The sequence below is a fragment of the Cygnus atratus genome, chromosome 1, assembly GCF_013377495.2.
Source record: "Cygnus atratus isolate AKBS03 ecotype Queensland, Australia chromosome 1, CAtr_DNAZoo_HiC_assembly, whole genome shotgun sequence".
Classification (NCBI taxonomy): Eukaryota; Metazoa; Chordata; class Aves; order Anseriformes; family Anatidae; genus Cygnus; species Cygnus atratus.
In genome coordinates, this window is record NC_066362.1 from 13526317 (window position 1) to 13539271 (window position 12955).

Genomic DNA, 12955 nt, shown 5'->3' on the forward strand with positions numbered 1-12955 from the left:
TTCTGTTCATATTTGTCATATCCCCTATTCCTAGTAACAGAGAGATGTGAGACTTTTCACCTTTTAGGGGAAGAAGTATGCAGAAAATCTCAGAGGGGCTGGTAATTGTTGCTGAATTTAATATGAAGGACTTTGCGTGCAGCCTGACTGAGGAGCAGAGGAAGAGCCCTCTCCCTCAAAGACTGAGGTATTGGTTTTTGGCTTGAGCCACGACAAAGAGCCCCCAACAAACTGCCTCAGATGGGGCTGACCAGCATTGTCTTCAGACATCCCAAGCTCGCCTTTAACATCAGATGTAATGACATTGCAAGCGATGGTGAACTCACTCGAACCCCCTTATTTTTTTCTGATTTCTCTCTGTACTTTTATAATTGGTATTTTTAGAGTCTAAAGTGCAATTAGACTTATATAAGGGTTGTTTAGACTATTTTTTCTTTGCCTTCTCTCACACAAAATGCCTCAAGCTTGGCCACCTTTTCTGATGTAGAGTGCCACCAAAATAAATGTTCCCATATACAGAGTCCCGGTATAGTTTAGTAGTTTGCAAAAAGTTTGTGTTTATTTTCTCTTTAATTCTCCAGCTAATTTCTGGATGGAAGATCTTCACAGAATCTCAATGGAAATCAGATGGAAAGGAAGAAAACCCAAGAAAATAGGAACTTGCTGTCAAAATACATGCTCATAGAATCACAGAATGGTTTGGGTTGGAAGGGACCTTAAAGATCACCCAGTTCCACCCCCCCCCGCCATGTGCAGGGACAACTCCCACCAGACCAGGTTGCCCAAAGCCCCATCCAGCCTGGCCTTGAACACCTCCAGGGATGGGGCATCCACAGCTTCTCTGGGCAGCCTGTGCCAGGGCCTCACCACTCTCTGAGTAAAGAATTTCTTCCTAACATCTCATCTAATTCTACCTTCTTTTAGTTTAAAGCCATTATTACAATTTCTTCTCCTCAGAGCTGCTCTCAATCTATTCTCCATCCAGCCTCTGTTTGTACTTGGGATTTCCCTGGCCCAGCTGCTGGACCTTGCACTTGGCCTTGTTGAACCTCATGAGGTTTGTACAGACTCACCTCTCAAGCCTGAATCATACTTGATTCCCATACAAATTTCCTTGATTTTTTCACTTCTTTTCCTAGATTATGATGCTTGTCTTTTTGTTAATAGGTGTTGTGCTAAACCTCTGCAAGTCTTTCTGTAAACAGCTTGCAAAGGGATATTTCTATTCCTGAGTGTCCCAAAACCATCAGCGCATTATGAGCATGGATGGGCAAATGAAATCTCTGGCTTGAACAGGCCAGTAGCATTGTCAGAGTGTAACATTGCCCATGGAGCTGGAGCAGCATTTCCCCACATCATCTGGGGCAAGGAGAATGGGCTGCTGCAAGCCCTGGTAATGTTTAGAAATAACATTTAACTAATTTTTTAAAATACACATTTAACTAAATGGAGCTGTTTTCTGGTCTGCTCACAGCAAACTGTGGCTCATTGACATCCTGCTGGGGGACCTTCCCAGGGAGGCAAAGTAGGGGTAACTTTTTGCAGAAGGGGTTAACTCTGCACAGAGTACAATGCCCTGAACAATACGCTGGAAACCTGAGTGCTAAGCTTTGCTGAGGGATAGACGTTAGACTTTCAGATACATAGATGTAGTGAATAATTGATTGCATTTTTTATTTTGGGTCTTTTCAGCTGGTCCATGGTCAATTTAGTGCAGGGCTGGCTTTCTTATGCCTACGTCCATTAGAGAAGTCAAAGATGAATGCTTCTTTTCCACTTAACAAATTGCTTCCTTAATCTGAGATTTGATTAAGCTTAGTTTCATTTCCAGTTCCAAAAACAATGTTATATTTAAAAAATCCTTGAGGTTTTTTCCTGCATGACTATATTATTAAAGTAATTCAGCAAATCGCACTGATAGCATATAGCATTTTGGATTTAAGTAGCAAAATTAAATCCTCTAATAAAGTAATGTAGTTCCTATTGATTTCAATGAATTCATATTTACTTATAGAAGCTGTAGTTGGCCCATAATTTTAGTTTTCAATATAGCTTGAGGACAGAACATGTGAGTGAACCAAAGTGTACTTTAGGAGAAAGCACAGAAACAGTGTTTATGGAGTATTTGTTTTGTCATAATCTATGTTTCATTTGATCCCTGAACTCTGGTAGCTGAAGAACACGGGAACAGAAGCAAGAAAAATACCTGGAATTCTACAGTATCCTGGCTGTTTCTGAGCATTATTTTCATTATCTGCCCCTACATTTTGGGGGTTTATAGTGGAACAACTGCCTGAAATCTTGATATATGAACACAGAGACATATATGGTAGGACAACTGCCTATGAAAACTATGTAGGGAACTCTTATGCCCTCATGAAAGGATAGATTTAATTCAAGGGATATTTTAATTTTTTAATTATTGTATTTCAGTAAATATACAGTGATTCAGTTGTTCATCTATTCTACCTCTGTAACGTGGTCTATGAAATATGGAGAAGTGTTTGGAAGTCTAGAAATGCTGTCCTTCTAACAGCTGTTTCATCATCACTCATCTTCTCTAGGATGACTCCTCTCACCAGAAATTGGATGGCTGTTGGTAATCCTGATTCAAACCTTTGTGCTCTCTCTGAAATGTATCACTTCTGACAATAAATTGCTCAGTAGCTTGACAGGAATGTATGAAGAGTAAGATAACTGATCTGCTTTTCTTCAGACCATCATCATCATATTAAATATTTAGAAACGATCCAATTTGCTCCTCTCCAGGTGCAGACAGTAAGGTTAACTTCTTTACCATTCTTATAACCAAGAGACAGTATTAACCGCTCTGTCTAGGTGTAGCTTTTTACATAATCTTTCTCACCTGCCTGGTCTAAAATCTTAGCACATTAAAATCATTTCAGCTTTCTCTTCACTGCTCATTATCACTGCCACTGTTGGCGTTTGTCATATTCATCTAGATGCCTTCTCTACAGACCTGCCATCACTCTCAACCCTGGCGTACAGAGTCCCACCTCTCTCAGCTATTGTTCTTCACTTTGCTGAAGGGGAAACATCTGCTGTTTCCTCATTGCTATTTGTCATCTCGTTTCCCTCTACAATACCTGAGTTTGTGGACATTATATTGACTGATGTCTTCTGTGATGTCTGGACTATAAAGAAGATAAACATCTCAAACTGCCAAGAGATTTTAAAACATAAATCTTTCTGAAGTTTAATCCCACAGTTTTAGTGCAATTTCAAAACCACTTTAGGACCTCTCTGTCCTGTCACAAAGCTTTCCTCCACCTCTTTGCCACTGGAAATATCACTGTACCTCTTCATTTCTCATGTGCTATGAATAAGTGATAGAGCCTGTTTCTTATTGATTGATTTTACTTGCTCAGCTTTTCTTCATGTCATCTTTGAAGACTATATCTTTTGTAAATGATTGCTGTTTGAAGTGCCAATGGGCTTTGAGATGAAACATGGCATCAAGTTGGGAAGGAGAGTTTAGCCAGCTAAAGCTTCCATACAGAGTTTTTCTTTTTTAAATTTACTGAATCCCCTGTTGTCTTCATCCCTACTGTTAAAACTGTTTTATCCATATATTAACATGTATTAATGCCAGCATCTCTACTAATATATGCATCTACTTCATCCCCCACCCCCCCTTTTTTGCCCCAAGATTAAGTCATTTACCATTAGGATATATATATATAATTTTTTTTTCTACATTTGTTCTTGTTTGACTGTTTTAGTTATATAGCACCATTTTTATACTCTGCCATGAGAAGAGTTACATGGAGGTTATGAGGTTACATGGAGGCAAAATGATCGCAGAAGCAGGTGCCCAAAGAACTAGACAGTCTTCCAGATACCAGTCTTCCAGCCACCACCTGGCCTTTTGTCTTGCAAGGCACAGACCACGTGTTCCAGAAAATTTGAACAAGATGCACAAAACCTTGCTTCTCTTCTGCTACAACAAAGTATTCATCAGAAGTATCAACCAGAACCTCAAAAAGCAAATAACATTTCCAGAAATTGGAAACATGCAGTTCTGCCGTTCTGCCTTCAAAAGATTCTGATTAAGCCTTCCCTCCCCTAAAGGATTGAAAACTGAGGCTTCCCTGTGCAAGGGCTCCCTGTGTTTATGTTTACATGATGCAGATTTCTTTCCCTACATAGGAAACCAATTACTTTAATGGTTTCTGAGCTTTCTGAACTAACACACTCCTGACAGTTTTCAGCAAGTCCTATGGACCAGCAAACACCTGTGCTATTAAACTTTTCATTGAAAAATGCAGTAAACATTACTGTCTAATTAGTTCTGGAAGTCAGCCATGAACTCATCATGAAAGTCAGTGATATGTTAACCACTGAGTGGGATTCACTTAACTACCTTAACTTAAACACCTAATATACATTAGGCATGAAAAGAGAGGTGTTAATTTATGAATCCATGATTCATACCTATTTGAAGGATAGAGAAGGAAGAGAGTTCTTTGTAAAGTATGTAGCAAACGAGTTGAGGGAAATGAGGAAATCTTTGCTTAAATAAACAGGCTTATGTCTGTGGCTTAGCAGCTTTAAAAATAGTCACATTCTGACATTACTGCTTGTTGGAAGACAGCAATATAAAAATTAGTTGGACACACCACACAAGGAAATCTCCATGGTGGTGAGTCCCAAGAAAATGGAAGAGATGAGACATGCTCCAGTTCCTTCGTTCCCAGAACAGAAGTCCTCCCTGCTTCTTGCTACACCTGTTGTCTCCTCTCCTGCTGCCTCCTCCTCTCTTTCTTTACTACTTCAACAGTTTTTTCTGTCTTCTCTCAATCACCAAACTGTGATTTGGTCAGGAACCCATTCCCAGATGCTGTGACTATTGTGTTTACAAAGAGCCCCATCCCATCCCTTCCTTTCTCTTCCCCTCACAGCTCCACAGAATCACAGAATCACAGAATCGTCTAGGTTGGAAGAGACCTCCAAGATCACCCAGTCCAACCTCTGACCTAACACTAACAAGTCCTCCACTAAACCATATCACTAAGCTCAACATCTAAATGTCTCTTAAAGACCTCCAGGGATGGTGACTCAACCACTTCCCTGGGCAGCCCATTCCAATGCCTAACGACCCTTTCGGTAAAGAAGTTCCTCCTAATATCCAACCTAAACCTCCCCTGGCGCAACTTTAGCCCGTTCCCCCTCATCCTGTCACCAGGCACTTGGGAGAATAGACTAACCCCTACCTCGCTACAGCCTCCTTTAAGGTACCTGTAGAGAGCGATAAGGTCGCCCCTGAGCCTCCTCTTCTCCAGGCTGAACAACCCCAGCTACCTCAGCCGCTCCTCATAAGACTTGTTCTCCAGACCCCTCACCAGCCTCGTCACCCTTCTCTGGACTCTCTCGAGCACCTCGATGTCCTCCTTGTAGCAAGGGGCCCAAAACCGAACACAGTACTCGAGGTGCGGCCTCACCAGAGCTGAGTACAGGGGGACAATCACTTCCCTAGACCTGCTGGCCACCCTGCTTCTTATACAAGCCAGGATGCTGTTGGCCTTCTTGGCCACCTGAGCACACTGCTGGCTCATATTCAGCCAACTATCAACCAGTACTCCCAGGTCCTTCTCTGCCAGGCAGCTTTCCAACCACTCATCTCCCAGCCTGTAGATCTGCTTGGGGTTGTTACGCCCCAGGTGCAGGACCCGGCACTTGGCCTTGTTGAACTTCATACAGTTGACCTCAGCCCATCGGTCCAGCCTATCCAGATCCTCCTGCAGAGCCTTCCTACCCTCGAGCAGATCGACACATGCACCTAACTTGGTGTCATCTGCAAACTTACTGAGGGTGCACTCAATCCCTTCATCCAGATCATCGATAAAGATATTGAAGAGGACTGGCCCCAGTACTGAGCCCTGGGGGACTCCACTAGTGACCGGCCTCCAACTGGATTTGACTTCATTCACCACAACTCTTTGGACCCGGCTATGCAGCCAGTTTTTAACCCAACGAAGCGTACGCCAGTCCAAGCCACGAGCAGCCAGTTTCTTGAGGAGAATGTTGTGGGAAATGGTGTCAAAAGCTTTACTGAAGTCAAGGTAGACCACATCCACAGCCTTTCCCTCATCCACTAAGTGTGTCACTTTGTCATAGAAGGAGATCAGGTTCGTCAAGCAGGACCTGCCCTTCATAAACCCATGCTGACTGGGCCTGATCGCCTGGTTGCCCTGTAATGGTGACACTCAAGATAACCTGCTCCATGAGCTTCCCTGGCACTGAGGTCAAACTAACAGGCCTATAGTTCCCCGGGTCTACCCTCCGGCCCTTCTTGTAGATGGGCGTCACATTTGCTAGCCGCCAGTCGACTGGGACCTCCCCTGATAGCCAGGACTGCCGATAAATGATGGAAAGCGCCTTGGCCAGCTCCTCCGCCAGTTCTCTCAGTACCCTCGGGTGGATCCCATCCGGCCCCATCGACTTGCATACATCCAAGTGCTGTAGCAGGTCGCCAACCATTTCCTCGTGGATAGTGAGGGCCACATCCTGCTCCCCATCCCCTTCCACCAGCTCAGGGTAGTGGGTATCCAGAGAACGACTGATTTTGCCGCTAAAGACTGAAGCAAAGAAGGCATTAAGCACCTCAGCCTTTTCCTCATCTCTTGTAACTAAGTTTCCCCCCGCATCCAGTAAAGGATGGAGACTCTCCTTAGTCCTCCTTTTGGTGTTGATGTATTTGTAAAAACATTTTTTGTTATCTTTAACAGCAGTAGCCAGATTGAGCTCCAGATGAGCTTTGGCCCTTCTAATTTTGTCCCTGCACAGCCTCGCAACAGCCTTATAGTCCTCCTGAGTGGCCCGCCCTCTTTTCCAAAGATTATAAAACCTCTTTTTTCTCCTAAGCTCAAACCACAACTCTCTGTTCAGCCAGGCCGGTCTTCTTCCGTGCCAGCTCGTCTTTGGGCACGTGGGAACAGATCGCTCCTGAGCCATTAAGATTTCCTTCTTGAAGAGTGCCCAGCCTTCCTGGACTCCTCTGCCCTTCAGAACCACCTCCCAAGGGACTCTGCCAACCAGTGTCCTGAACAGCTCAAAGTCAGCCCTCCAGAAGTCCAAGACAGCGGTTTTACTGGTCCCCTTCCTGGCTTCACCAAGAATAGAGAATTCTACCATTTCATGGTCATTCTGCCCAAGACAGCTCCCGACCACCACATCTCCCACCAGTCCGTCAATGTTTGTGAACAGAAGGTCTAGCGGGGCACCTCCCCTGGTAGGCTCTCTAACCAGCTGTGTCAGGAAGCTATCTTCCACGCTCTCCAGAAACCTTCTAGACTGCTTTCTCTGGGCTGTGTTGTGCTTCCAGGATATGTCTGGGAAGTTGAAGTCCCCCACAAGAACAAGCGCTGATGATTTCGCAACTTCTGCCAGCTGCCTGTAGAACTCCTCATCCGTCTCCTCATCCTGGTTCAGCGGTCTATAACAGACCCCCACCAGGATGCTTGCCTTGTTGGCCTTCCCACTGATCCTAACCCACAGATACTCAATGTTATTAGCCCCAGCCTCAAGTTCCACAACATCAAAACACTCTCTAATATAGAGAGCCACACCACCGCCCCTTCTGTGCTGCCTGTCCCTTCTGAAGAGCCTATATCCAGACATTGCAGCACTCCAGAAACACCCGCTGCCACCCCTTCCCTCCTCCTGAGCCTCTGAAGAAACAGATGGTTGCTGGGTGGGATGTGTCTTTTAATTCATTTAAAAGACCAGAAATCCATAAAAACCAGGCAGATACTCTCAAAATCATACAGCGCCCTTGTGCAAAATAGTTATTTGATGTGGGGCCTATTCCAGCAATGGAGTGGCACACCAGCTCTGCTGGGACTCATAAAATTAGACACACACACAAGCTATAAAAGGCTTTGCTTGTGCACTCAGACTGTACATCTCTGGCCAGAATTGCACATGCCAGAGAGCGGATCAGGAGGAGGGGGACAAATCTAATCACACCCAAGCCACTGTTGCATAGGATCTGGGAAGAAAAGGCCATAGGAAAATATTAACACCTCTCTTTTCATCTTTAAACAAATAATGGCTTCAGAAATTATTAGAGGGGCTTAGTCTAACTGGCCCCTGGTGACAAGGCACCACTGGAGTGTCGGTGCACAAGGCAGCTGCTACCCCACTCTGAGCACAGCAGACCAGGGCCAGAGCAGGGCTGGGAATCCTGCTCCAGCAGTTACTGCAATTGTTTGTGATAAAGATGGGATTTTAGCAGCTGCCAGGGGAAAAATGCAATTTTAGGATGGATGGCGTAAACTGTTAATAATCCCTGATTTAACTCCCACCAGACAGTCAAATGTGAATGAGCTTTCTGCCACTAAGCAGCTCTTCACTGGAGGGAGAGCTACTGTAGAAATCCTTTATGCAGAAAAGCTCATGACACCTCATTATAGTTTTCTTTTATTTGTGCTCCACTTCCATTTAGCGTTGCTGAAGATGTTGGCTTTCTGGTGTCATTACAGGGATATCAAGGCATCTGTCACAAGACTGCAGTGAGTTTTAGGACTTTCTCCCAGCACACAGCTCTGTGCACTCACCCACCATCCAAGGCAGGTCAAGGTTATTCCATGGGGAGCACATCCAAATCTCAGGAACAAAAGGACCAGGAGACTGGGGCCTCTTTTAGTCTGAAATTTCTCTACTGAGACTTCTGAAAAGCAAGGGTGAATTTAAAGATAAGAGAGCAATGGATAAATAAATTATGGAGGCTCCCAACAGACAGGCCCTCTGTGAGTTATGAGACATCTGCAGGGAAATAATGCCTCCTCTCATTTCCTTCCACTCAAGTCCATTTAACACACTGCTGTTAAAGCTATCTACCTTGGCAGCTATTCTGTAACCCATTAAGAGTCCTTGATCTATTCATTCCCATAAAGAAAGAGGATTTTTTGTTGTTGTTTTTTTTTTTTTTTTTTTTAATATTATAGCATTCCAGGTCCCTAATGCATCTGTCCAGAAAAAAAAATCATGTAAAGAGATAATGTAAAAGGAACAAAAGGAGGAAAAATACTAGGCATATACTAAAAAGCATTACAATAATTATGTGCAAAAGAAAAAAAAAAAATCTGTAGCATTCCACAAACCATAATCTTTTTGCATAAGATGGTGAAACTGTGAAAGACATGCAAAGATGGAAAACTGTGAGGCCTTAATAAAAAAGAAAATAAAGTCAGATTTCAAAGAATATACGTATTCCTAACTAACAAATGGTAACTTCTACAAAGTGTGTTTTATCTGAAATAACTAAACTAACCCATTAAAATATTTCTGTCTTGTATGAATGAAGTAAATCCAATTAGTTATATTTATGAAATAGGATTGGAGTAAAAACCTCATTAAAAAAAAAAAAAAGTGACTTCAACCTTTAAGACCAACAGATTAATTTATCTGGCTACAAAATGATCATTAGACATATTAACTATGTAGTATAGAATCAGTTTAGTACTACAAGAGACCTATAACTTCCTCCTTTGTTAAGTACGCATATGCCATACAAAATGGTACTCCATCACTGTGACGATGTACTTGAGCATCTACTGCTTAAGGAGTAATAACAACCTGTCGTTGCTGTTTCAAACATAAATTGTGATAATGTAAATGACCCTACTCAGGAATCCTGTCAAATGAGAAAAACTAGGAATTAGGAACTGCAGTACAGTAACAGAAAAGTGAGAGCTTTCCCTTCCCATACAATACAAAAGATAAGTAAATTCTTGCCTTCCATGAAAAAAGAAAAGAAAAAATAGTTAGCTTCTCCAGAAATATGTACTTCGTGTACAGGAAATGAAAATATAATTGAAAAACAAATTTTAAATATTGAAATTCATCACCTCTTCCATGAAAAGCTTTGATTTGAAGAAATCAACATTTTCACACAAAAATATTGAGTGAGTTCAGCTCTACTCCTTCTTTCTATTATTGGATTAATTCAACATTTGAAATCAATATGAATATGCCACTTACTTCAATGGGCTTAGATCATTAATAAATGAATGCTAACATATGTAGGTTCTTATGGAGCAAAGACATACACATCAAATCAACGTGAGCTGAGATATCAAGGAATTCATATAATACAGATATGTCACTGTAGTAAGCAAAATGTTTTAATTTGCTAAGATGTATATAAACGGAAGTAGAAATCTGAAACTCACCACATGTTAGGATTCAATTCTTGCTGATGGTAAGAGTCAAAGTCATCTCGCAGGATAATGCTGTCACTGTGCATTTCAGCTAAAATAAAAGAAAGTTCTATATGAAAAATCCAAAAAGTATTGCCTTTCCTAGAGCCAAAGTAATGCAATGTAAAATGAGGAATTAATTTTTTAAAGTGTGTTAGTTACAAAAGCAGGGTTTGTCTTTTTTTTTTTTTTTTTCTTCTTACTCTGGACCATAGTACCACATAAAATTAAGTCTCCCAGTCTATTACCAAAGTGTAACGGTCATGAAAAGATGCAGTCATCCAACATATATTGATGTCAGTAAAGATCAATTCATTTAAAGTATCTAAGCTGTGAGTTATATTATGCAAATATTTCCAACTATTGGTCTGCACACTTTAGACTCCAACTTTCACCCTAGATTTGCTAAGGTGCTTTTGATCATTTATGTATAATGACCAAAAAATACAACCCCCCAAACTTGGGCACCAGTATTTCTATTAAACAGACACTTTTCTACAAATACTTCCCTCGAATGAAGTGATGGTTACCTGCCATTCAAACTGAGCAAGGATGCCAGAATCTTGCCCACGTTAACCAAGTTGCAACTCAGCAGTTGGTGGGCACAGGCTGCAGCTCTGCGATGTGCTCCATGCCCTGCTTGGGGAGCAGGACAGGAGCTCTCCTGGGTGTACCTTGTAGGTGCATGGGGACAAAACCCTGGGGACAGTGACCCTGAGTTGGTGTGATACACTGGGGGTTATGTGTCCTTACGAAAATAGATGCCGTAATGCGCAGCTAGGAAGAAAGGCTCTGTGGCGTGATATACTCACACTGCAAGGGCTCAAAGGCGATAAATAAACAGCAATAAAAATCACAATGAAAAACAAAACAACTAATCAGAGTTAGACATAATTCAATTCATTTTATATGTCTCATTTTTATTTGAATTCCCCAGAGCTCATTTCATATGACCTTACAGATTGTTTATTATAATAAAGTTAATATTTCTGAGTTTGAGTAATAAGAATGACAAGTCACCTACCTAGGTGAGGATGTAATGGAGCTTCCGTTGGAGCTGTGGAGAACAAAGACACGCAAAGCATGAATATCTGCTGTGATCAGGGCTTAATTGCAGCATTAAAGATCAGTTCAGCATAAAACAGATTGTAACAGTACGTGCTCTGCTAAGTCAATTCTTTAGACATTTTAATTATGAAAAATGTGACGCATTAAAAGTTATAAAATATAGTAGTAAATAAAAATAAAATAAATATTCTCAAATTAAAATAAGCATCAATAATAAATGAAATATATAGACTGTTGTATAGCAAGGTAAGAAAGATCTAGGCTAGGACTATGAGATATTATTAGAAATAGCTCAGATTGTGATTCAGTAATTTAATGATCGATTAGAAGAGTTGAAATTATGTTCAAAAAAAGAAGTAAAGTCTAGGAGAGGCAAAAATGCCACATTTTGACCATTTATACTACTCTGGACAACATCTTACTAGGCATATTTTTTGGAGGAAAAATCCTATTATCCCTAGGGCAATAAGTATGGGATTGACTCAGCCTATCACTGAATCAGACACTTATTTTTAAGCACATTTTTTCATACATTGCTGAATCATTTCCCCAGTTGGCCTTATTCTTCCAAGATATGGTAGAAGATCTTAAAGACACACTATACATGGGGTATGTGTGTGAAATAGCTAAATTTTATTGAGTAGTCATTTTCTAACACTTTGCAACAGGAGTCTTGGTGTAAAACTACACAAATAAAAAGAGAATATATATATATATGTAGATATATACACAAAGAATTGGGGAAATGTAGAATGTGTCTACAGAGCGTGTTAGATACTCCATGGTAGCTACTACATTCATAGGCTTGCCTGACCTTAAATCCCAAGTATGTTGACAGTTTTCAGAGGCAAAAAGGGTGCATATAAATAAGCTCCCAGGGACCAGCTATCTTGTTTGCCTCTCAATACCTTGTCCAAGTAGCTGTATTTCTAGCTGCATTTTATAATTTGGCAAACAGAACACAAATAAAAGAAAAAAAGATGATTCTGTGCTTCTTGTTGGACATTGGCCTAAATTGTATCACATTCCCAATTTCTTCAGTATATTACAAAAAAAATACTGAAGTACCACAATTTCTGTCATAACATCTTACAAATTAAAAATAGATTAAAAGAAATAAATAAACAAACTTGAGTGCTGCAATCTGTAGAGCCCTCACATGTAGTCATTTAAATAGCAAGTAAAACACAAATCTCATTTTTCTCTTCCTGTTTTTCCTTAACCACTTGGTTTGCTTGGGGATGTGACATTTTGTAATGGATTTGCAACATTTCATTGTGAAGTTGATGATTACAGAAGAGAGAGAAAGAAACAAGGGAGGTGTCTGCAGACCAGGAAAGGATGGCGAGCAGTCTGTATTTAGTTCAGACAGAAGGCATTGATTCAGATTGGGAGACTACCATCTTTTAGTCCATCCGGTAACATACACAGACAATGCTGAAGACAACAACGTGACCACTGAAAGCAGCAAAGAGCAAATGCATTCTTAAGAGTCTGATGTTGGAAAGAAGTTACAGAGATGCAGAATTATAAAATCATTTTTTCTTGTGTGTCTAACTTAACATGTGGAGAAATGGCCTCAAGTTGCACCAGGGGAGGTTTAGATTAGGTTAGGCATTGGACCGGACTGCCCAGGGAAGTGTTAGAAACACCATCCCTGGAGG

The 12955-nt window shown here is 41.3% G+C and overlaps 1 protein-coding gene across 1 annotated transcript in view; it reads right to left on the reverse strand.

The window, feature by feature from the left end:
- The window catches only part of RELN (reelin), a 296816-nt gene that overhangs the window by 160237 nt on the left and 123624 nt on the right, over positions 1 to 12955 (reverse strand). Inside the window, exons 5-6 of the mRNA XM_035549571.1 lie at positions 11248 to 11280; positions 10197 to 10275 (exon numbers count right to left, since the gene is read on the reverse strand). Of these exons, the coding sequence (XP_035405464.1) occupies positions 10197 to 10275; positions 11248 to 11280 (112 nt within the window). The remainder of the gene's footprint in view (positions 1 to 10196; positions 10276 to 11247; positions 11281 to 12955) is intronic.